Below are 21,497 nucleotides of genomic sequence, written 5' to 3'. Positions count from 1 at the left end.
CGCCCACCAGCTTCTGCACAATCCCACAGCTGACACGGAAGCAGGTACCAGAGACGACACCCATACCCCAGACCGGCGATCTTTTTTTCGTTTAATTTTTAAAGGCAAAGCACCACCGGCCAAGCCCCTCCCGGCCTCCCTGAGCTCCCAGTCCCACTCCCCTGTCCCCCAACAAGCTCCGTCAGCTGTTCCCCTTGGTCTCCGGTTCGCCTGCTTCCTCAGCGGCAGGGCTGGGAGTCTGCACTGTGTCCTCTCCAGCCGCTGTGAGGGGCTGGGGGCTCCGCTCCTCCTTTGAAAGCAATCCACCTGCTGCAGTTTCCTGGTGACAGAAGGGGGGCAGGTCAAAGACAGCGTGGTTGCACCTCCACTACTTCTTCAGGCCCTACCCTTCCCACCCCCTCCCTGCCTTGGACACTGGGCACACACACTTAACCCCGGGCGGGCCCTGACTTTTCTCATCCTGTTGCTCTGGGGCAGTCATCCCTACCTTAGGTAGGGGTCCCTCAAGACTAGAGTCCAGCAGTGCGGCCTCAGTCAGCCCCGAGTCGTCGTCCATGCTGATGAAGATGGCCGGGGTCTCGCACTCAGGCCCCTCCTCCCGGAAGTCAATGGCTTCCTCCGGCTGGACGGGGCCTGGCCGCGCCGAGGACGAGGACGAGGACGAGGACGAGGAGGGGGCTCCCAGTCCCCCAGGCTTCAGCTTCTGTTCCTCCTCCAGTTGCCGCTTTAAGGCCTTCTCCTGGGCCAGCCGCAGGCCAATGAGATCTTGAGGGGGTCGGGGGGCCGGAGGTGGTGCCAGGGCCAGAGGCTCTAAGTCATCCTGGGGGTGCGGAGCAACACACAAAACCTCAGGACAGCTGGGACCCAAGACCCAGGCTGCTCTCAAGGGGATGGTGGGGAAAAGATGGAAACTACCCTGAGGCAGACAGCAGAGAGAGCACTGGGAGTAAGGGGCTGCCGTCTCCCCACCCCCAGCCCCAGCCCCTCCCCGCAGAAATGGCTGGTGTGGGTAGGAGGAGGGGCGCGGGAGACCCTCACCTCTTCCAGGGGCCCGGTAGGTGCTTCCTTAGTCTCTGGCTCCTGCTTGCCGCTGGCCTCCAGGATGGCCATGATGGAGTTGGGGATGTGTGCTTGCTGGGGGAAAAGCAGATGGGGGCGCTATGGAGAGCTCTGACCCGGAGACACCCCCTCCCCAAGTCCCACTCAGACCCTTGGTGTCCTTGACTCTCCAGACCCCAGGACCTTCGTGACACTGCCGGGCTGCCCTCGGCCCCACCCCGGTCCCCCAGGGCTGGACCCATGGGGCCACCCACCCCACACCCAGGGGTACCTGGTGGGGGGTGAAGGAGCGAACGTGGGCCAGCAGGGGCTCCCGGAGCTCTGGGCACTTGTCAAAGACGGCCCCCAGCTGCTGGGGTGGGAGCTGCAGGATGACCTGGAAGCTCTGGGGCTTGGTGCGCTGACAGCACTTGATGAAGCCCTCCCACACCTTGGGATACTTCCACACCTGGACCAGGAAGGGAGGGAGCAGTTGTGAGGGGGCCTGCAGGCAGCCAGCTGCCCCAGAAGTTGGGACAAAGACCTCAGGGAAGGCCACGCCTCGATGCATTCTCACCGCCGCCTCTAGAGGGTGACGTTAGCCCTGCTAAACCTAGGAAGCCAGGGGAAGTGCGGGACTCGTCCCGGGTCACACAGGTACCAAGGGCAGAAGCGACATCTGACCCCCAGACCTGCCTGCATCTGCACTTAACCTCTAACTCAGATGTTGCAAAGTGGCAATCTGTGGTCTGAATCCAGTCTGAAGGCTTGTGGATAGAGGCTTTTTAAAATTTGTTTCATAAAACATTTCTAGCTTCTCTTGAAAAATGAGGCCATCTTTCAGCTCAAGATGCCTCTTGTCCGACTAAGTGCCAAATGATGGGGGGCAAGGGGCAGCCCTGGTGACTCAGATGGTAAAGAACCCGCCTGCAGTGTGGCAGATCCCTGCGTCAGGAAGATCCCTTGGAGAAGGGAATGGCTACCCGCTCCAGTGTTCTTGCCTGGGGAATCCCATGGATGGAGGGGGCTGGTGGGCTGCAGTCTGTGCAGCTGCAGAGCTGCACACAACTAAATGACTGCCACCTTGACTCTGAAGGGGCAGCCACACCCCCTGGGACATGCACCTCTCAGTCTGCTCCTACCACCCAACAGCCTCACCCGTCACCTTGCCACCCTACAGCTGTCTGCCGCAGTGACCTCTAGAGGGCTGCATTGTCCCAGCAGCCTGCCAGTCATGGTAAAGCTTGTTCTCTGCACGAGGGCTCCCTTGGGACGGGGCCAAACCGGCTGGAAAAGACTGGGGTTCTGCCTCAAGTCTATTGGCAGCGCATCCTGCGGCAGCCCCCTGCCTGGAAGACCAGGTTGGCCGGGGCGGGTTACCTGCTTCATGATGAGCCGGGACAGGATGTTCATGACGAAGCCCCCCAGGCGGGGGTACATAGTCAAGGACTGGATGACGGTCCTCATGAGCAACATGGGCAGTGGACTCTGCTCCATCAGCTGCTGCATCACCACGGCCAGCACCTCCGATGTGTACACGTTCCGCTCCGCAAAGCACAGGTTGGTGGCTGCGAGGAGGCGGAGAGGGGGCCTGTCCCCTTTGCCCAGCAGCCCCTGGGAAGTGGGAGCCCACCACCCCCTTAAAGAGCCTCAGCCCTGTGATCTGCCCGTGTGAGGGGAGACCCAGCCCCAACTCCCTGAAGCTCCAGGCAAGACAGATTCCCCACCCACCCAGCAGAAGCGGATACTGTGATTTGACCCTTGGAAAGCCTGGGAGCTTGGTCTAAGGGAGAGGACACGTCCATCTCCTGGAAGCTCCACTGGGCCATGGGAAGACGTTGGTCCTCTCTCTTGGAGAACAATGCCCAGAAAGGGTGAGGGGAGAAAGATATGTTGCCTATCCCCAGGGACCCACTGTGGCTTGACTGGGATGGCATGGCACTTCCACTCCTACTGGAAGGAAGCAGCTGTGACTTCCATAAGCAATCCCTCATGGGAAAGGAGCCATGGTCTCCACCAGCAGGCTGGTCAAGAGACTGCCTGCTCTCAACCCAGTGCACGAGGCTCATGCTGGTGCTTGGGCGCTACCAGGCCTGGGGGGATGTGGAGGTCACAGTCCACACAGTCACGAGGGAAGGGCGAGAGGAGGAAATCTGGGCGTATGATGAGTGCCAGGAAGGGCCCAAGGGGGGCTGTTGCAGCACAAGCACCCTGCGAGGGCAGGCCCCTCAGGAGCGCCCTGCGGGACCCCAAATCAGTGAGATCAGTGGTGCTCAGATCCACTGCTACTGGGGAGACTCTGGGAGCTGCTTCTGAACCCCTTCTGCCCCAAACACCACTTGCCAGGTGAGTCTGTCAACCAGGAAGTCTTTATTGAGCTAGAAGAGAGGCCCCCCAATCCTTGAGAGGCTAATGGAGAGCAGAGGTGGGTGCCGATAAAGAATGGGGGAGGGGAGCTCCTGTAAGGAAGAGAGGGATGCTGGAGGCATGGCAGGTAGACAGGCAGGGAGGAGGCTGGAGGCAGGGTAGGAAGGGCACCTAGGCTGAAGGGAGCGCAGAAGGTGAACAGCAAGAGGACCCACCAGAAACAGAGGCTGTTCCTCCTCCTCCTCCTGTCTGCGTAGCTATTGGCTTCTGCCTGCTCTGCCAGAAAGCCTTCAAAATCAGCCTTCTTCCCTCTCCTCCCCTGTAGCTCCACCCCAGCCCCCTCTTGGGCCTCCCACCCACCCTCCATACAGCAGCCTGTGAGGTCTTTCAAAAGCTCAACCTGACCCTATACCTGCCACAGGCCCTCAAGAGAGCAAGTCTGAACTTGAACTGGGGTCTATGAGAGACCAGCTGTGGGCAGGGGCTACACCATTACAGCCCGACTGCATCCTCCACCACCGTCCTCGACCAGATCCAGCTGGGTCCGCTCTGCAGTTCCAGAACCAGGCCATGCTAGCATGGATCATCTCTCCTGCTTCCTCACCCCTGTTCATCCCGTGGCCTCAGCTCAGGTGTCCCCTCCTCCACAAAGCCCTCCCTAACATCCCACCCAAGGGAGAGTCAGGGGTCCCTATGGGCCCCCTGCCCCAGTCCTGTTCACTCTGGACTGTTACTGGAGGGGTGGCCTGTAAGCCCTGGGAGGGCAGGGCCAGGACTGTCCCCATCCTCAGCAGGGCCCGGCACAGGGCTGAGCAGAGGTGCGCAGTGAGTCTTAATCGCTGGGCCAGCCTGTGGGACAGGTCCAGCTGTAGGAAAGCTCACCAGAGAGAGAGGGTGGTTTAAGGGGAAGTGAATGCCAGCGGTGACTGCTTATACTGTCAGCCACTGGGGAGTCCAACGGGGCACAAAACGGGACCTGGAGCTAAGTCAAGCAGGGTCACTGGTGCAGTGGAGAAAAGCACGGGGCCCGAGCAGAGAAGCGTGCTCTGGGATGAAGAGCCAGGAGGGAGACCAGCTGAAGGGCTGCCGAGAGCTCAGCAACACAGAGGCTCCGTGTGGGCCTGGGTTTGTAGGAAGAAACCACGTGGGGCGTTGCCGACATCTCCAGGGCCTGGTTGCTGGCTGCGCGTGTGACCTGTGGTAAAGCCCCTTTCCCCCCGGGCCCGGTTCCCATGTGTAAGATCAAGGACTAAACCTCCGTCCATGAACGGGTGTCAGTGGCAAGCGGGCCTGCACCGTTACAGCCTGACCTCCTGTCTTGACCACACCCCTGCCCCCAAACCACCAGATCTAGCCAGGGTCCACTCTGCAGTTTCAGAGCCAGGCCATGCTAGCACAGTCTGAGTCCCCTCAAACGGTACACAAGGTCATGTGTGGGTGCTGTCCTCGGGAATGGGCTTGTAACTTCCAGAAGCCACCTAAGGGGCCAGGGCATGTAAGATGACCACTCCGGAGCCTCAGCTTTGGCACACTTCACCGCTTCCACTAGAGGCCTGAGTTCCCGCTCAGCTGTAGCATGTGTTTAATATTTTCAGAAGCTCCTCTCTTGACCTAAAGATTTCTGAGAGAATCTGCTGAGGAAGACTATGAAATACATCACTGAAGCTACTTAAGGCAGGACAAGAAACTAGGTGGCAAGGAAAGAAAACCCCCCTCCCTGCTTTTAAAGGACAGAGGAAGAAGCAAAGGACAGCTGTCTTCTGAGAAGAGCAGGGGACAGTGAGGGCTCCTGCCTCTGGGAAACAGAAGCCATGGAGGACATGGAGGGGAGCGCGGAGGGAGGGAAGGGAGCGCCGAGGAAGGGAAGGGAGCGCGGAGAGAGGGAGCGCCGCCCTGGGACCCAGGAGGCCATCTGCAGGCAGAACCCGGTTTCCAACTCGGGTCCCCCCAACTTTCAATTCTGTTTTGTCCACCACACCACTTAGTTTCTGGGTGGCCCTGAGCAAGTTACTTAACCTCTCTGGAACCTCCACTTCGACTACAAGACGGAAGTCAGCAGACTTACCAGGAACACAGTGGTGTGGCTGGGTGGGCGGGCCTGTGAGGCGCTTAGGAAAGCGAGGCTCAGACTAAGTGCTGGCGAACAGTAACAGCTGCCATTAGGAAACTGCTAACTGTGGTGAGCCGGCCAGGTTGTCACCTACTGCCCAGCCAGGAGGGATGCTCTCCTGGCTCAGCCCTCCCGGTCCAACAACACCATCTGTGCGCTGCCTGCCCTGCCTCTGACCAGCTTGGCCAAGGGCTCTGTGTTCTTCACTCCTCAGGCCCATGGGCTGGGGAGGGAGGGTCCCCCACTCTTCCTGAGGACCGCTCTGTGCTGGTGCACAGGGGGTGCATCACTTCCTTAGATGGGGTGGGGGAGGAAGGAAGGAGAGGAGGAGGGATTGAAAGGAGTGAGGCTGGGTGTCCGGAGTTCTGAGACGGGGCTAGGGGGGCACAGTCTCCGTCTTGGCTGATTCCAGTGGGGGCCAACTCCAGCCCAAGGTTCTTCCCCGGGTCCGCAATGGCCAGGCCACTGAAGAGGGGGGTCGGGGTGGGGGGGATGCACCTCACCTTTGATGATGGACTTCATGTCACACTTTGCCGAGTCGATGTTGTGTAAGGCGATGAGCAGCTCTCCAGGGTTCAGGGGGGACAGGGCTGAGTTCCCTTCACCTGCAGCAGGGGGAGTGGGGGGAGGAGGAGGAGACAGTATGGAGGCCTGAGAGACAGGTCCACGCCCCCCTAGACTGGGGGAGCGGCAGAGGAAGACAAGGCGGCCTCTGGGATTAGGGGTACGGAGGGCTGGAGCAGCGGAAAACATCGGGAGGCACCTGAAGGAGGCAGCAGCGGTAACCATTCCAACCAGAGGCCTGTCAGGCCTTCACTGTGCCCCCCGCCCCCGCACTGGGCCCCCACCATCTCTCGTGTGGCTCGGCCGCTCTCCCCCGTCCTGGCCCAGACTGTGAACCCACAAGGGCAGGGCGAGGATGAGCTCATCCCAGGTCCCCAGCACAGCAGAGAGGCGCAAGGGCGTCTGCTGGACAGGACAAGAGGGGGCCAGGCAACAGACTTGCAAACAGTGCTCGGGCTGAATGCCACCGGGGACGAGGCTGGGGAGACGGCCCTCTTCTCGTGGGGTGTCGAGGGTCCCAGACACTCGCGTGTGTGTTTTAAGTCACCAAGTCACATGCAGGACAGCTTCCACCCTCCCTAGCTCCAGCCCCTGGGGTGAAGGCTGAGGAATCTACCCTACGCTATCTGGTAGTCTGTCTAAGTTGAAAGTTTTCTTTCTTTTGGAACGTGTCCAAACTTGAACAAAATGCCCCTTACCCACAGCCGAAGGGGTTCAGGCAAGAGCTGAGGAAGGGCAAGGATGGAGCCCGTGTTTGAGGTCCTGGAAGGGAAGATGCTTATAGAGAGTCAGCCTTCAGTCCCACAGTTTTGTCCCCAATGTGGATGAAACCATCACCCAAGTATCACGGGAGGGTGGCCCAGAAGCTCTGGGACAGATGTTGAGATGTCGCCAAGTCTGAATGGCAGCCTCAGAGAGCAAGATGAATACCCCCACACCAAAATGTGGTAGCATCCCTCCCCCAGTATTCCACATCTCACCTCCCAGACCCCTTCCTCCTGCCACTTGAGGTGGGGTCTCCTGGGGGAGCCGCTGGGGAGGGATACAAGGGCCAGGGTTGAGCTGGCCTCTGGTGGGGAGGCGAACACATCACCTACCGTGCTGGGTGCCCAGCAGGCGGTTGAAGACCTCTTTCACCACTATGGGGTTGAGCTTGATGAGCTTTGGCAGGGCCTGGATCACTTCCTTCTACAAGGGCAAGGCAGGGGAGGGCAGGTCAGATACGCCCCCTGCCTGCTCCAGAGAAGCCTCCCCACTGCTCGCCCTGGGGCGGTGAGGGGCAAGCTCTGACCTCACCTAGCCCCCCAGTGCTTTCCTCCTCTCCCTCTCTTTGGCCCCTCAAGGTTTAGCTTTCCCAGCTCACTGGGACTGACCCAGCCCCAGCCTCATCACCCCCCAGGTGAGCCCCTGGGCCGGGTTGATGACTCCTATAAGAGGAGATGGAGTTTCACCTGAGATCCCACAGCCTAGGAGGAACAAGACCTGGGCAGGGGAAGCACACGCTCAAGGGGAGGTGTCCCCTGCCCTGCTCTTGTGGCTCCACTTTGTCCTCAGGACGATTGTGTGTACGGGGTGGAGCGGGAGGGGAGGAGGACAGGCAGTGGTGGATCGCTGGGATACTCACTCGACACGAGGAAGAAACTGAGGCTCAGAGAGGGGCAGGGCTTGCTGAGTAGAGACTGACCCAGACAAGACCCAGCCTGTGCTCACAGCATCTGAGGGCGCCCAGGTGCCTCCCTCCTCCCCACCCCGCCAGGCGTGTCCCCGTGGGTGGGGGCATCCAGGCATGCAGCTCCGTACCTTCTCCAGCCCATTGAGCACTGGGATGAGGAAGCGGACGTCTGGCAGTCGCTTGTGGTAGAGATCCCTGACCCGCTTCACCAGCTCTGGGGACGGGGGCACTGCAAGCGAGGAATAAGCAAGAGGCTCGGGGGCTGGGGGCGGTGGAGTGAGTGGACACCAAGGGGGAGAAACGAATGGTGGTGGGTGTGTGCCAGGGGCGGGGAGGGGCTGCTCCATTTCAGAGCAGAAATCCCTGGTCCCTTGGTTTCTCAAATGCGTTTTAGCAGTCTACTCTTCTGCACAGAGAAATTGAGGCCCAAGGATGGGGAGAGATTCACAAGAGGGCCAACCGTATGGGGACCCAGCAGCTCTGATCCCCAGGTCCTGGGAAGGGAAATGGGGAGGGCCTGGACAGAGGAGAAGGAAGAAGGATGAGGTCCTGGGAGCTACCTTTGTCCGTGAGGCTGTGCAGACAACGTGTGACCAGCGTCTCCGCCCCCTTGGGACAGTTCTCCACCAGCAGGAGCAGCTCTGGCGAGTTCATGCCCATTCCCCGGATCTACAGGGAGAGAGACGACAGAGACGCGGGGCGGCATGAGGGGGACGGGGGCCCAGGGGCAGAGCTTGGGGAGGCCCAGGCCCAGCTTGGGGAGGTGTCAGAAACCAGGCAGCTGGGAAGACGCTGCGACTCTGGAGGAGGAACTGGCAAGAGAGCGCGGATCTTAAATATTCTCATTGTTAGAAGAAAATCAATAATTCTTTGAGGTGATGGATGTTAATTAAACTTATGGTAATAATCACTTCACAATATACACATGTATCAAATCACTGTTGTAGACCTTAAGCTAAGCTAAGGTTGTACATTGGTTGTATCTCAATGAAGCAGAGGGAGAAAAGAATGGGCGTCAGGCTTCAGAGAAGTGGGGAGTATCTGGGGAAGGTGGGCAAGGTTGGCAGAAGCATCCAGGTCTCGTCCACCTGACCTCACACACACACAGGCTCCTGCAGCTCTTTCCTGCAATCTTGTCATGCTGCCCTCCCACCAGGCAGGCCAGGCCTGGTCTCTGGAACTCAGCCTGACCTTTGATGCCCAAGCTGTTCTTCAATTCCTTGGTGAAGACATTTCTGGGTTCTGCAGGCACAAGTGACCCCTGCCCACATCCCCCTGTGACTCTCTGGGTGCCAGCTTTGCTGCTGGCTCGGATCAGGGCTCGACCTGTTGCTGTGTCTGCTGCCTCCCCCTAACCCCCCACTGGCACCAAACACACGGAGCGGAGGAGGGCCAGGCGTCAAGGGCCCATGCTTTCCTCTGCCCAAACGCAAGCGGAGCCGACAGTCGCTGCCCTCAAGGAGCTCACGGTCCGGTGGGCTCACCATGACAATGGGGAGAAGAGTCTGCTTCCTCCTCACAACCAGACTATTACTCCCACGTTACAGGTAAGGACCCCGTGGACTCTGGGAGGCAGGTACGTGGGAATTAACCTGCCTCGTTTTCTCCTTTGGTTTCTGGTAGAAATTCTCAGTAATAAAATGTCAGGGACAGAGATAGAGCAGTTTCAAATCTGGTGACAGAAGGGAAGAAAAGACATTCTGAATTTCACAGGCCAGCCTGTAACTGAGTTGCTTCTTTTGTGGGTGACCCTGTGGCTCCAGAGAGGAGCAGGAGGGACTCGGGCCACAAGTAAAGATTCCTGTCAGCAAGGCAGGGGAGGGACGGACGGCTCATACATGACAACAGGGAGACAGGTATTCATGCACATGAGGTCACAGAATCGCTCCAACAAGCTTGCTGGTCTGAATTACCTGCTCGGTTTTAACTGAAGGGTGCAAGGTCACGCAGTGAGAAAGGGACAGATGGAATGTGAACCGAGGTCTGTCCGACTGGAAGCTCTTAACTACAGGGCTACCCTGCTGTCTCCTCAGGGGTGGGTGGAGGCGGTGGGGTGATGACCCTGAGTCTCAGCACTCAGCAGGGGGACAACATTCTGGGGCAGGGCTGGAGTTGGGGTCAGCCCCGCCCACTGGTGGGCGGAGCTTGGCGGGCCAGGGGCCTCACCGGCTGTTCGATGACCCTCAGCACTGTCCTCTTGATGTCAGCGATGGCCTCCGTGTACACGGCCGCCAGCTCGTGGATCAGCTTGTGGTTCTGAGGTAGGAGAGCCAGGTAGAGGTACAGGCACTGCTTCACCGTCTCCTCGGTCCAGGGTGCGGCCACCTCTAAGGGGGGGTAGGGGAGTGGGGGGGGGGAGATCAGGCCAGCCCCACTCCCCCCACCCCTGCCCAGCGCCTGGCTCTTCTTGGGGGGCTGCAGGCAGGAAGGGAGTGGGAGCTGGGCCTGGAAACAAACTGTCCCAGGGCAGGAAGCCAGTCTTGGGAAATGGGGTGCAACCAGACCTGCTCCCCTTCTAGAAGTCTCTGCCCTACATTCCTATCTGGTCTCCTCTGACCACCGACTCAGACAGATCTTCCCAAGAGCACGTCTGACCCTGCCCCTCTTCTACTCAGCACTCTCACCACCATCCGGGGCCCTCAGGGGACGCCTCGCCTTGCTCTCCCTGCCAGCTCCTGTTCAGGGCTGCCCTGCCTCTGGGGCTGTGTGCTGGGGTCACAGCCTCCTCCGACAGTCCCTTGGGGCCCCCACTCTGGAGCCTGTGCACGTGCTGCTGTTGCCTAGAACCTTGCGCCCAACACTTTTTTTCTTTTTAACCTCGCTGTGTGGCAGGATCTTAGTTCCCCAACCAGGGATCGAACCTGTGCCTCCTGCACTGGGAGCATGGAGTCTTAACTACTAGACCACCAGGGAAGCCCCCAGCTCCTCTTCTGCACCACCTCAGGGTCACAGAGCCAGCAAATCTCCTGGGAAGCTGGCCCAGCACCCAGGCTGCACTGGAGCTCTTATGCTCCCAGAAGCCCCCTGCTTTCTGCCATGGCCGGAACCTTCCAGGTTAGTGGACCCTTCCCTGGGGGCCTGGGTCTCCCAGTCTGCAGTGCCAGAGGACCCAGGGCTCTGCTAAGGGAATGGTCTGCAAAGAACCTGCCTGGCCCTTCCTGGAGTCCCATCACTGGCTTGCTCTCCTGGCCTCGGCTTCCAGCCCAGCTGCCCCCGCTTTCAGGACGCTCTGCCTGACCCCTCAGGCTGGGCCTGGAGCCCCTTCAGGGTTCCCGCAGGCTCCTGCTTTCGCCACCAAGGCCTGCTCGTTCCGGTTCTTACTGTCTGGCTGTCTCCCCCAGTTCACGACACCTCTGGAGAACCTGAGCCAAACCTGTGTCCTTGTCGGCCCCGAAGAGCACCGACGGCGGGTTGGGGTGGACCAAGAGCTGCAGGTAGTTGAGGGCAAACTTCTCCACGTACTCTCGCAGCTGCTCCTTCTCGTACATGCGCTTGATGAACAGCAAGGCCTGGGAGCGCACCTGAGGAGTGGGGACGGAGGGGAGGACGGCTGCCCTGAACTTGGTGCATCGGTGTGAAAACAAGCTGAGGTCTGAGAAAGGGCCGGCGGGGCTGAGCTACCGTGCCCAAGGCTGGTCACCTGCTTGGGAGAGAGGCTTCCTGGCCCAACTCAAGGCCCTGTACCACCCCACCGTCTACCTGCCCCGTCCCATCTCTTATCGTTCATTCTCGTCTTGCTTGCTATACTCCAACTGGAAGGAGCTTTCCTCAGTTCCTCAAAAAAGTGAAGTCGCTCAGTTGTGTCCGACTCTTTGCGACCCTGTGGGCTGTAGCCTACCAGGCTTCTCCATCCATGGGATCTTCCAGGCAAGAGTACTGGAGAGGGTTTCCATTTCCTCCTCCAAGGGACTGTGCCGACCCAGGGATCGAACTCAGGTCTCCCTCATTGCAGGCAGACACTTTACTATCTAAGCCACTTTTTTAAAGTGACCGCATCCTCCCCAGCTCTGAGACTTGCCACAAAAGCTTCCCACTGCTGGCATGCCTGTCACTGGCCAGATCCTGTTTCCCTCAGACATCCCCTGCTGGGAGCCACGTGAACAGGGCCCGGTCTCGGGCACTGCTTCATCCCTAGCGGCACCACAGGGCCGAGCCAGCAGGAAGGGTTTGCTGAGTGAACGGCCCTGAGATGTCAGGAAGGAGCTGGTGGCAGGCGGGAGCAGGGATGGACCGAGGGCCTCTCAATCACACGCTGACCCTCCGTGCAGGGCACACCCGTCCCCTCAGTGCAGCTCTTGGCTCACACGACCCCTCCTCCAGAAGTCTTCCTTAGACCGCTTCCCTTCCCTGGCCGCACACCCGACTCCACTCCAGGCACTGAACAGGCTGTGTGGTCACCATGGCTCCCCTCCTGGTCAGTGCCCCCCCCCAGGTCCCAGCACAGCACCAGGCCTTAAGAGGGGGTGCACCAACATGGGCAGAGTAAGAGCGAAATGGACTGCCATTCCTGGGGAGGGGGGTGTGTCTATGTGTACATGCCAAGCAGCCTTATGCCATCAAGAAAGCTGATGGAAAAGCCGCCACCACCAAGTTGTCGCAAGAAGGGCAGCAGGCCCAGAAACCTTCAGGGGCATGTGGAAAAGACGGGGCTGGTGACTCGGGACAGAGGAAGGGCTGAGTGTAGCCCAGCACAGAGCAGGGGTAGGGGGTCACCTTGTCCTTCTCGTGGGAGCTGAGGTCTAGCAGGACATGCAGGTACTGGAACTGGCGGGATGGGCGCTTGAAGATGAGGTCTCGGAGAGTGGACATGCCCAGGTAGGTGCGACTCTGCAGCAGGAAGGAGGGGAGCTGGAGCTCAGGGCACCGCGGTGTGCCTCGGGGGTGTCTCTCTTGCCTAGTCAGATCAGGTCCCTCACAGAAACCCCCAGCCCACCCCAGGCTGCAGCGAACATGGCCCCGCCCACGCCCATCCTCACCTCGTCCTCACAGTACTTGCGGATCACCTCCAGGGCGCTCTCGGTGATCAGCGGCGCCTCCAGCACAACCTTGGTGAAGATCCTGCCAGAGGGGGAGGGACAGGGTACAGCTGCAGAGGAGAGGCCCCGGGCTTCCCCCTCCTGCTGACTGCAGCTTAGAGGTGGCAGGACCGCTCACCGCTCGCTCAACCCCCTGCGGACAGAGTTACAGAGCTCTGGAAGCAACAGAGTAGGGTTCAGATGCTGCCTGGGGGGGCAGGGGGAGGTGACACGGGCAGAGACTGCCTCTGTGAAACTCAGTTTTGTCCAATGGGGATTCCTAGCTTGTTTAAAACAGCAGTGGGAGGGAATGAAGGGGGGAGTGGGAAAGGGTGTTGTATTTCAGACATGGTGACCACCAAAGGCTGCTTTGAGATGCTTTAGTCATGCTGGTAGATAAGAAAGAGCTGGCCATGCAAGGAATAGGCAGAGAAGACCCCAGGTAGAGAACAAAAAAGTGCCAAGCCTGGCATGTGTGAGCACACAGGACTGAAAGCTGGTGCAGCTAAAGTCGGGGCAGGGAAAAGCATAGAGGCCAAAAAAGAGGCTCGAGAGGTTGGTGGCGACTAGATTATACAAGATCTCACAGAGGCCTAGTAAGGAAGTCGCATTTTCTCTTGAGGACAGTGGAAGGTTTTTAGTGGGGACATAGAGTCTTGACATTATCAAATGTCACCTGTGCGCTGGAGAATGGATACGCTGGAGGTCAAGAACAAGGAGGAAGCTACAGAACCACCTGAGGCAAGAGACGGGGATGGCGAGAAGCTGACACCCAGAACAGGCTTCTGAAGCCAGCACTGTCACCACACATCATGGGAGAAAACGGAGGCCGAGGTGAGTGACACAGCTGTCAGAGAGCAAGCAGCAGAGCCGGGGGACACAGCGACAGTGCAGAGACCTGGTCTGAGGGCAGGGAGAGGTGGCGGCTTGGGACGGGCGCGTGGAGGGCTGACTCAGGTGCTGATGAAGAGCTGCTTGGAGCCCAGAAAGAAAAGGCAAGACACGGGACAGGGGACCCCTGAGGACAGCGGGGTGCAGGGCTGCCCCCTCACCCATCCTTCTGGTCCGGCTTCTCCTGTAGGCCGGAGAGCAGGCGGATGAGGCAGTCCTCATATTTGTCCAGGGCGCCCTTGACGCCAGCTGCGAGGTAGGCGTTGTACTCCTGGTAGAGCCAGGCGAAGGCCAGGTCCAGGCGGGCCCGGACGTCCTCCAGGATGAAGGACAGGACCTCGGCCTTCAGGCCCGAGTCAAACTGCGTCACCAGGCTGGCCAGGATCTTTATGCGCACCTGACATAGGAGTGAGGATCTGTGTCGGTGTGGGGGGGCAGGCAGTGCCCGGCACCCCCAACCATGCCCTGCCGTCTGCTCCCGCCCAGCCTCAGGGAGCCAGCACAGACCCAGTGTTAAGCGAGGAAGGAAAGCTGAAGAACCTTATTTTCAAGAGGTCTCATTTATATGAAAGGAAAAAAACTGAAAAGGGAGAAAAAAATAATCAACACAGAATAAAACTAGGAGCAATAGCCAAAATTTCTAGGAGTAATATCTAAATCATAGATATATAAAATTACAAATAGCTACACTCTATCTAACGTGCATCTAAAATATATATAGGTAAATTTTTAGGAGTATTATCTTGAGTACACAGAAAATGATCCTGAAGAATTCCCTGAATTTGTTTATTGGTCACTTCTGTCAGGGGAATGGCTCCCAGATGGGGGCCAAAGAAGACATATGGTCCCCCTATGGCCTGGAAATAATTTGAACAGAAAGCATATACTATTTGTTTAACTAAACTTCAAAAATTGGGGAAAAAGCCACTTGACTGAGGTTACAATCCCAGCAAGTGGCAGAATCAGGATTTAAAGCAAGTGTGGGTGTGTAAGTGTGTCTGTGGCGAAAGAACAAGAATGCTGTGAACCACAGCAAGAGCAAGCACCCCGACAGCCCGCATGCAGGGGGCTCTTCCTTGTAGCCACCCTGTGCTGGGGGACAGAGCACGCGTGTCCACACACATCTTTTTCCACGTTGCCTGTGAGAAGCTGCTGCTATGCTATCATATCTGCTTTATGGGAGGTGAGAGTGAGGCTGGGAGAAGCGGCCAGGAAGCGGCAGTGCTGGGGTCTGAAGCCAGGGAGAGTTAACCCTGAGGCCCGTCTCTCCGCTGGGCCGTGCGGCAGGCTCTTGGACAGAGGGACTGGGAGGAGGGGCTGGGAGGACGGGGACACACCTGGGCGGCCCCGCTGCAGGCCACGGCCTTCTCAGCCCGCAGGATCCGCTTCACAGCGCCCAGCTTCATGGCCTCAACCTGCGCGTCCGTCAGGGGCTTCAGCACGTCACTTAGACGGAAAATTTTCTTGCGCCCGCCAGCGCCCGCCAGCCTATGTGCAAGAGTAGGGACAGGGACATGGTGACTCCGAACATCCTTTCTGGAAGCCAGGCCCCACCCCAGTCTATACAGACAGAGACAACTGCATGCTGTCCCTCCAGTTCCCCTGTGACCGTGAGGCACTGCAGGGCAATGGGAAGGCAGAGGATGCTCTTCTGGTTTGGTACACAGTATCTGAGGGGAGGCCGCTATAAGGAGCAGGCAACGGATGACGACATGAGATCTGAATGAAGTGAGGGAATCAGACCCGCAAGTGTCTGGGGGTGAGCTCTCTAGGCAGAGGGAACAGGGAGTGCAAAGGCCTCCAAGTGGGGATGTGCTTGGCCGACCAAGAGGCTGGTGTGACGGGAGGAGGGAGCAAGGCGAACGGAGAGCTTGGGGGGCAGCAAGTCAGGCAGGGCGCTGCTGGCGAGCCTGGGTTGGGGACAGGGCAGGGGGAGGCTGGATTCTATGGTCTGTAAGGCAGGTGATGATGGGGACAATGATGGGAGCAACCAGGAGCACTTCCTACGTGCTAGAAACCAAGCTAAGTGCTTTTTACCTCATGATCACTGTGCACCCAAGAGCCATCTGATCTAATCATCTAACCAGCACTGTGAACTCATTTAATTCTCTCTCATCCTCAAAGAGAGATACGATCAGCCCCACTTTAGATATAAGACAGTAGTTTTATATACAAGAAAACAGTAGATAAGGTCTAGTGGTTACGGCATTGACTCTGGAATCTGAGAACCTGGCCCAGACCGATCTCTGTTTATCTGCCTTCGTCTGTCACACACACGCCACAACCAGGCCCCAGTTTCCTGCACCTGTCAGGGGACTCACCGGGGCTGCGTGACGGGGATAATGGGCTCCGGCCTCCTCTTGGCCTGGGGTGCCTCCTCCTCCAGGGAGGACATGGAGCTCAGGGAGCCCACCACCGAGATGGCCTGACCCTGGGCTGGCAGGCGCCGCTTGATCAGGACGCTCTCCGGCTTCACCGCCTTCTCCTCCTTGGGCTCCTCCTTGCTCTGTTTGGTCTGCTCCACGCCTGAGGGGAAGGCAGCAGACTGGCTTGTGGTGCGTCGGAACCACCTGCTCCCACCCAAGGACCTCCTGTGGGCCAGGCTCCACTCTTAAGCCTTGCGCACCCAAAATTCCTTTAAATCTGTAAAGTGTGGGTTGGATCCCTGGTTGGGGAACAAGGATCCTGCAAGTTCTATGGCATGGCCAAAAAAGCAAAAAGTTAGGAAAAAAAAAAAAAAATCTGCAAAATGCTTTTCTGGAGCTGGAACATTTTTCATCCCCACTTTGCAATAAAACGACTGAGGTTCAAACAAGAAACGTCATTATCTTTTGGTCAGAGTAATACCAGGTATCGCCACTTTAGAAAGCTGATGAGCAGTTTCAAACAGCACTGAACATGCCCAAAATCACAACCTAACAATTCCACTCCTTCGTATAAACTTAACACAAGTGAGGGCACAGCAGCTTTATTCCTAACAGCCAGAAACTGTATAAAAAGCCCACAGGTCAGTCAGCAGAGGAGTGTGGATAAACAAATGGGGCCCTACTCACATAAAGGAGGACTAATGAGCAATAAAAAATAGACGCTTGGTTTACACAGCAACATGGATGAGCTTCAAAAACTTATGCCGAGTTTAAAGTAAGCCAGAGGCTATAAGCCCATTGATAGAAGTTCAAAACTAAAACTCACATATGGAGACAGAAGCGGGGACAGGGGAGGCATTGAGTCTACTGGAAAGGAGCAAGAAGGAACTTTCCAGAGTGCTGGTGACTGTCCTTCTCCACCTCGGTAGTGCTTACACTGGCATGTTCACTTTGTGAAAATCCACTAAGTTGTACACTTCTGAGCTGTGAGCGTCACTGTACCTAATTTAAACCTCAGTAGCACAGTGAGAATGGGAAACCACCGGAGGCTCAGAGAGGTTAAGTAACTTGACCAAAGACACAGTTATTAAGTGGCTGAGGTAGTCTGGGTCCTCTCAGACCTCAAACCCAAGTCTGCAGGACTTCAAAGCCCAGGGCCTGAAAATATTAGGTACTCACTACATCTATGGGACCTGTGACTATTGACACCTAAGCTCTCATATGGTTTTCCATTTGCACTTCGACAAAGAGGTGCTCTTCCAGTAAGGAGAGCCCAGTGGCCAGTGCCAACCCCAACCCTGGTCAGCTCCCTGCGGCACTCACCTGGCCCCAGTCCTGCAGCCGTCATCTGCGTGGCCATGAGCCGAGCCAGGTGCTTGATCTGGGCTTCGGTGCCTGCTGACTCCACTGGGGTGTAGATCGCTTGGAAGGAGGCAGGCATGGTGTCGGGCAGGTACACCATGCTGATGAGGACCTGCGCAATGCCAGGAACCTTCCTTACTTATTGACCCAACAAATGCTGGTTCCACACCCAAGCCAATGCTAGCAAAATGGCGGTGATGAGGACAGACCTGGGCTTCCTCTCATGGATCACAGATTCTTGTGCAAGTGAGAGAGAAAACGAGTACTGATGCAATGTGGGTGGCATACGACAAACAGAAACAGTGCCAGGGGTCACACCAGGAGGGTCAAGGACAGCTTTGGCTCCTCCGGGCAGGGGCATGTAGGCTGAGAACTGAGAGGTGGGCTGGAAGCAGACTGACAGAGTGAGGCCTTGCAGTGGTGCGGGCAGGTGGGTGGGTAAATTCCAGGTATGGGAACAGCATGGGAGAAGCCTAAGAGGCTGGTACTCTGCCCGGAGAGTGGAAGGAGGTTCAGTGACAGAGTATAATATGAGCTAGAAATTGATTTAAAACAAACAAACAAAAAATGAGTACCCTACTAGAACAACATACCACGTCTGTCAGGAATCAGTAACAAAAGATAACTTCAGCCCCCTACAGGCTTGGAAGTTTGAATGCATGCTAACTACAAGAGAAAGATAATGAAATAAAACATGTAAGATGCAGCTACAATGGTACTTAAATGGAAAATAGGACCCTCAAATGCTTACATTGGAAGAAAAATGAAAGTGAAAGTCACTCAGTTGCGTCTGACTCTTTTGCTCCAGGCCAGAATATTGGAGTGGGTAGCCTATCCCTTCTCCAGGGGATCTTCCCGACCCAGGAACTGAACCGGAGTCTCCTGCATTGCAGGTGGATTCTTTACCAACTGAGCTATCAGAGACTGAACACTAATAAGCCAAGCATTTAACTTTGGGGAAAAACACTGAAAGAAAGTAACATGAAAGAAAGAAAGACAACAGAAACAAAGAAAAAAGAAAAAAAGACAGCAGAAATAAAACAGAAAAGGTTACGAAAGATGATCAAAAAACTTAAGAGTCAGTTCTTTGAAGTGGCTTAAAACAAGCAAATCTATGGCAAGAATATACAAAATAAAGAAGAAGGACACAGTACTAGGGACAAAAAAATGGCATATTACTACAGAGACAGTAGGTATTACAAGAGTAAAAGAATCCTATGAACAACTACATGCCAATAATTTGAAAAAGACAATTTCCTGGAGTGTGACAGGGATAGATAAGGGACAACAAGTTGATGGAAGCCAAATCAGATGGCCTAAGGCAAGTTGAATTAAGTTTTATCTGGAAGGAAGCAGAGAGCCCTGGCAGGGATTTAAGCGGGGGAGACTCAGGACTTGTACTCACAAAGATGCCTCTGGCTGCTGCAGGGACAGCAGGCAGAGCCAGGAAGAAGCGGTCCTCTGTGGGAAGAGGGCAGGGCCTGGACAGGGCAGGGGTCAGTCAATGGGATGGGGAAGAGGGGAAGGACTGGGGGTGAGGAGGAAGCAAAGAGTTGAACTTCCAAGTTTCTGATGTGGGGACAAGAGGCATGTGTGACAAGAACACAGGCGGGGCCATGGGCCTGTATTGGAGTGGGAGGAGAAATTTCACAAGTTTAGTTCTGACATGTTAAGTCTGAGGTACCTATAAAACACTCAAGGAGAGAAAGATGCAAGTGGCCGGACACCCAGGCCTGGAGCTCAACAAAGAGATGTGAGCTGGGGAGTAAACTCCTGGCTGCCCCAACTGCCCAGCAACTAACCTCCTTGGAGCCTCTAGGGAGAGAGAAGGGAAAGTTGATGGTGACTGCTGTCGAGCATGGGAAGAGATACTCGCCACGCGCGTCCAACAAAAAGGTCTCGGTGCTGCTACAGCCAGAAAACTGATGTGAGGACCACACCGTCCCACCTCCTCGCCCCTCCCCCACTCCAACTGCCTCATCAACTCAAACCAGTGGTTCTGTTACTTTGGAGCAGGACATCTTTGAAAATCTAAAAATAACACTGGTCATCCCACCCCACCAATGCCAATCCCACACCACATAAGGAACAAGTCATGGGGCTGATGCTCCAGTTAACAGACCTAATAGGCCCTCTCTGCAAAGGAAAGGAGAGAGAGTGGGTGGGTCTAGATTGAGACTTAAAAAACCCAAAGGGGGACTATGATGGGGGGGTGGGCGGTGTGACAAGTGACCTCTTGAAGGAATAAAGATCATCTAAGAAGAGGTCCATCCAAGGTGAGGAAGGCCCAGTGGACCACACCCTCCCAACCCTGAAAACAGAAGTATTTCAGGTCTGATATGTGCAAAAGGTAGGCAGTGTGGAGCAGGAAGGCAGGGAAAGACTGGAGACCCTTCCTCCCTGCCTTGTGGGAAAAGGCCCTATGCGTCCTTACCAGATTGGCCACGTTGTCAGGTGTCAGCAGAGGCTGGAGGAATTCGGCCGTGATGTCTGTGTCTGACTGGCCTGAGATCTGGGCTGAGGCCTTCGAGGTTCCCGAGGGGCCTGGCTCCAAGTCCTTGTCCTCATCGTCTTCCCCCAGGTTGGGCTCTGGGATGGAGGAGATGACAAGATGCTGGCTCTCTGGAGGGAGCACCGGGCCCTTCTCTTCTCCCAGGAACCCCTGATGGTCCCTGCCCCCCAGCAGCTTCAGCAGACAGGAGCAGTGCGGCCATGTGACCCTGGGGAGCTACCCGCCTCTCTCTAGGCCTCAGTTCTCCTCATCTGAGAAATGGAAACACTAGCCTGGCCGATCACACGAAGCTCCATGAAGACGAAGGTTAACTAATGAGCTCACAGAGCTTTATTGTTTAAAAATACCTATCTTGGAAATAGTGCTCAGCCTCACTGGGAATCAAGAAAATGTAAAACATCCTAATAAGACAACAAATTTGCCTATATGATGGACCAAAAAAAAAAGTAGTGGCAGTTGTTAGTGGGGGTGTGAACTGTGGAAGTGTAAACTGGTATGGCCTTTGGGAAGGGCAGTTTGATAGCAGGTCAAAATTTTAAACGTGTATACCTCTTCAACACAGCAGTTCCACTTTTAGGATCTACCCTAAAAACTTACAGATATAGGGAGGGGGATTGGGATGGGGAAACACATGTAAATCCATGGCTGATTCATGTCAATGTATGGCAAAAGCCACTACAATATTGTAAAGTAATTAGCCTCCAACTAATAAAAACAAATGAAAAAAAAAAAAACCTTACAGATATAGCTAAGGTAAATGTACAGAGAATTCACAGAAACACTGACGGTACAGAGATATAGCATACAACTTCTATCAAGAACAGGCTGGGTGAATACAAGTACAGAGGTTCTAGCTCAAGGGAAAAAACTAATTTAGTATGAACCTTAGAGAAAAAGCTTTGTGTGCAAAGATGTTCCCTGAAGCTATAGTTATAAAAGTGGAAAAGCTGGAATGTTCAACAAAATGATGATTTAAGTAGATTTAGGCAAAAATATGACATGTTACACAATCTCGTCAAGTCTGCAACACATGTAACAAAGAGCTAATACCCTGCATTAAGCAAGGGCCCCTCCAATTCAATTACAAAAGGCTGAACAGCCCAATAGAATGGGTACTTCACATAAATGCAAACAGCTAATAAATGTAAAACAATGCACAGCCTAACTCCAAAACAGGCAAGAAAGCAAATTTAAACCAAGGATACCATTTATACCCAGGGTTTACCCAGTGGGGTATCTGGCACTCACACACTGCTGGGGTGGCATGCTCTGGTGTGATTTTTTTGGAAAACTGCTATCAGAAATTTACAGAATTCTCTGGAGAACCAGTGGTTAGGACTTCCTGCTTCCACTGCAGGGACTGTGGGTTCAATCCCTGGTGAGGGAGCTAAAATTTCCACATGCCACAAGAAGCGGCCAAAATAAAGAAAAAAAAAAAAAATTAGGTTGATAGGTGGAAAAAAACAGATCCCCACCTCACTCTTCATACCCAGTAAGTTATTTTTCAAAATGAAAAAAATAAAAACAAAATTCCATCCTTTCTTTTTTTGGGGGGGTGGGAGCATCATGGGATCTGTGTATTGCAGCGTAGCCCCCCCAA

General features: G+C 55.8%; 1 protein-coding gene across 3 annotated transcripts in view; it reads right to left on the bottom strand.

The window, feature by feature from the left end:
* Positions 1 to 74: 74 nt before the first annotated feature.
* Positions 75 to 21,497, bottom strand: part of SYMPK (symplekin scaffold protein) — a 33,749-nt gene continuing 12,326 nt past the window's right edge. For all 3 annotated transcript variants that reach the window (XM_020898088.2, XM_070450679.1, XM_020898089.2), the window contains 18 exons: positions 19,820 to 19,974; positions 17,347 to 17,497; positions 15,979 to 16,183; positions 14,995 to 15,145; positions 13,819 to 14,054; positions 12,728 to 12,809; positions 12,465 to 12,578; positions 11,125 to 11,272; positions 9,918 to 10,078; positions 8,312 to 8,420; positions 7,880 to 7,980; positions 7,177 to 7,267; positions 6,019 to 6,120; positions 2,419 to 2,606; positions 1,331 to 1,507; positions 1,039 to 1,134; positions 488 to 820; positions 75 to 319 (listed from right to left, as the gene is read on the bottom strand). In XM_020898088.2, the coding sequence (XP_020753747.1) occupies positions 182 to 319; positions 488 to 820; positions 1,039 to 1,134; positions 1,331 to 1,507; positions 2,419 to 2,606; positions 6,019 to 6,120; positions 7,177 to 7,267; positions 7,880 to 7,980; positions 8,312 to 8,420; positions 9,918 to 10,078; positions 11,125 to 11,272; positions 12,465 to 12,578; positions 12,728 to 12,809; positions 13,819 to 14,054; positions 14,995 to 15,145; positions 15,979 to 16,183; positions 17,347 to 17,497; positions 19,820 to 19,974 (2,738 nt within the window). In that variant the 3' untranslated portion in view covers positions 75 to 181. The remainder of the gene's footprint in view (positions 320 to 487; positions 821 to 1,038; positions 1,135 to 1,330; positions 1,508 to 2,418; positions 2,607 to 6,018; positions 6,121 to 7,176; positions 7,268 to 7,879; positions 7,981 to 8,311; positions 8,421 to 9,917; positions 10,079 to 11,124; positions 11,273 to 12,464; positions 12,579 to 12,727; positions 12,810 to 13,818; positions 14,055 to 14,994; positions 15,146 to 15,978; positions 16,184 to 17,346; positions 17,498 to 19,819; positions 19,975 to 21,497) is intronic.

Source organism: Odocoileus virginianus, chromosome 20 (assembly GCF_023699985.2).
Source record: "Odocoileus virginianus isolate 20LAN1187 ecotype Illinois chromosome 20, Ovbor_1.2, whole genome shotgun sequence".
NCBI classification, from domain to species: Eukaryota; Metazoa; Chordata; class Mammalia; order Artiodactyla; family Cervidae; genus Odocoileus; species Odocoileus virginianus.
Note: the sequence above shows the minus strand (reverse complement) of the source record. Positions and strands in the feature narration are given on the sequence as shown.